Source organism: Rhincodon typus, chromosome 15 (assembly GCF_021869965.1).
Source record: "Rhincodon typus isolate 14 chromosome 15, sRhiTyp1.1, whole genome shotgun sequence".
Lineage (NCBI taxonomy): Eukaryota > Metazoa > Chordata > Chondrichthyes > Orectolobiformes > Rhincodontidae > Rhincodon > Rhincodon typus.
The window spans coordinates 3,898,714-3,900,874 of NC_063346.1; the positions used below are offsets into that span (position 1 = coordinate 3,898,714).

At 48.2% G+C, this 2,161-nt stretch overlaps 1 protein-coding gene across 1 annotated transcript in view; it reads right to left on the reverse strand.

The window, feature by feature from the left end:
• The window catches only part of si:dkey-56m19.5, an 11,027-nt gene extending 10,562 nt beyond the window's left edge, over nt 1-465 (reverse strand). The window contains exon 1 of the mRNA XM_020520846.2: nt 334-465. Coding sequence (XP_020376435.2) covers nt 334-424 — 91 coding nt within the window. The 5' untranslated portion in view covers nt 425-465. The remainder of the gene's footprint in view (nt 1-333) is intronic.
• Nucleotides 466-2,161: the final 1,696 nt, after the last annotated feature.

Sequence of the window (2,161 nt, forward strand, 5' to 3'; positions counted from 1 at the left end):
TAAACCTTTTAAACGGAAAAGGGGAAAGACGGTGTGGGAGACACACACAGCCAGTTTCTATCTCTTTTCCCACCGCTCCGGGTTAGTGACCCGACACCTAGGAGAACAAAAGAAACAAACCCAGACCCCAGTCCCAGGTAAATTCCTGCATCTTCTTTCTTGCCCCCTCCCCCAAACACCGCACAGAAACCCTCAGTTACTGTTTCAAACCGCCCAGGACGACCCCCCAAACCTCAGTAACATTTGACTAAAACTCAAACTCCCCGCCCGCGGTGGGGGCGAGATGAGGCTCGGGCTGTGCCGCCTTCCCTGGTTGAAGAGCCGCGCACCTACCAGCGTTAGGATCCGGAGCCCGGCAGCAGCACAGGGAACTCCTCCACTCAGCCCAACGGCTCTGTAGTGACTGAAAACTAGGGCGGGACATCAGGGAGCCTCTTCCCCAGCCCACAGCCCACCCCTTATTTATTCCATGGGCCACTCACTGGCCTCTTCACTTTCTCATTGTCTCCCCGTGAGGCAGCTTCTCCCGGCCATTAACCACCCCCCCCCCCGGCCATTAACCACCACCCCCACCCCTCCGGCCCCACACTGCATTCAACTCAAAACCTGTCTGCACCTTGTTGGAGCTAAAACATCCCCCCACATTGAAAACAGCGCATCGGTTTTCTCCGGGGTCTTGGCCAAAACGAATGGGAACAGGAGGAGGCCTTTCGGCCCATCCACCTATTCCACACCCATTACCCTGTACCCCACAGGTAATCAGAAACCTGAGTCATACCTGGCACATATTTGTGGTTGTTGGAGGTTAGTCATCTGGGCTGCAGTTTATTTATTTGCTCATCAGCCATGGGGATTACTGAGGTGGGCCAGCATTTATTGACCGTCCCTAGTTGCCCTTGAGAAGGGGGTGGTGAGCTGCCTTCTTGAACCACTGCAGTCCATATGCTGTGGGTTGACCCACAATGTCCTGACACAGGAAATGCCAGGATTTTGATCCAGTGACAGTGAAGGAACAGTGATCTATTTCCAGGTCAGGATAGTGAGTAGTTTGGAGGGGAACATGGAGGTGGGGTGGTATTCCCATGTATCTGCTGCCCTTGTTCTTCCAGATGGTAGTGGTCTTCCTCACGTAGTGCCAAGGTCCAACCATCTTCAGCTGTTTCATCAATGACCTTCCCTCCATCATAAGGTCAGAAGTGGGGATGTTCACCGATGATTGCACAATGTTCAGCACCATTCACGACTCCTCAGATACTGAAGCAGTTCATGTTCACATGCAACAAGATCTGGATAATATCCAGGCTTGGGCTGACAAGTGGCAAGTAACATTCGCGCCACACAAATACCAGGCTATGACCTTCACCAATAAGAGACAATCTAACCACCGCCCCTTGACATTCAATGGTGTTAGTATCACTGAATGCCCCACTGTCAGCATCCTGGGACTTATTGACCAGAAACTCAACTAGACATGCCAAATAGACACAGTAGCTATAAGAGCAGGTCAGAGGCTAGGAATACTGTGGTAAGTCACTAACCTCCTGACTCCCTAAAGCCTGTCCACTGTCTGTTTGTGGGAGCTTGCTGTGGACAAATAGGTTACTCAGTTTCCCATATTAAAGCAATGACTGCATTTCAATATTGCTTTACTGTTTGTGACTGATCTGGGACCCACTGAGGTTATGAATGACTCAGCAGAAATGCAAGACCTTTCTTCTCATTATGGAATTGGGGACTTTGTTGAAGAAACACATTGTTGAAGCTTTCATTTCTGCACTTATCAGGACAAAGGCAAGAATGACAAATTCTGACAAAAATTTATACTACAACAGAAATAGGTGCTGATAGGTTGGAAAATTTCTTGCTTGGTAAGGTGTTGCCATGGAGAAAGCAATGGGGACCTGTGGGCTTCCTATTGCTTCTATGTATTTCAAAAAAAGGCACAAGGTTTGAACAGATTCCTTTTCTTTGCAGAGAACATGTTTTATGGATGACGTCATGTTGCTTCTAGCAAGTTAGCCACATTACCAAGTTGATTGATTTATACTAAATTCATTGTTAGGGTATCTATTAGCACACTCGGGATTGATCAGCAGGTGGTTTCCGACCATGGGATTATATTGAACAGTAAATGCTTTGTTTTAGGTTACAACATTTAAAA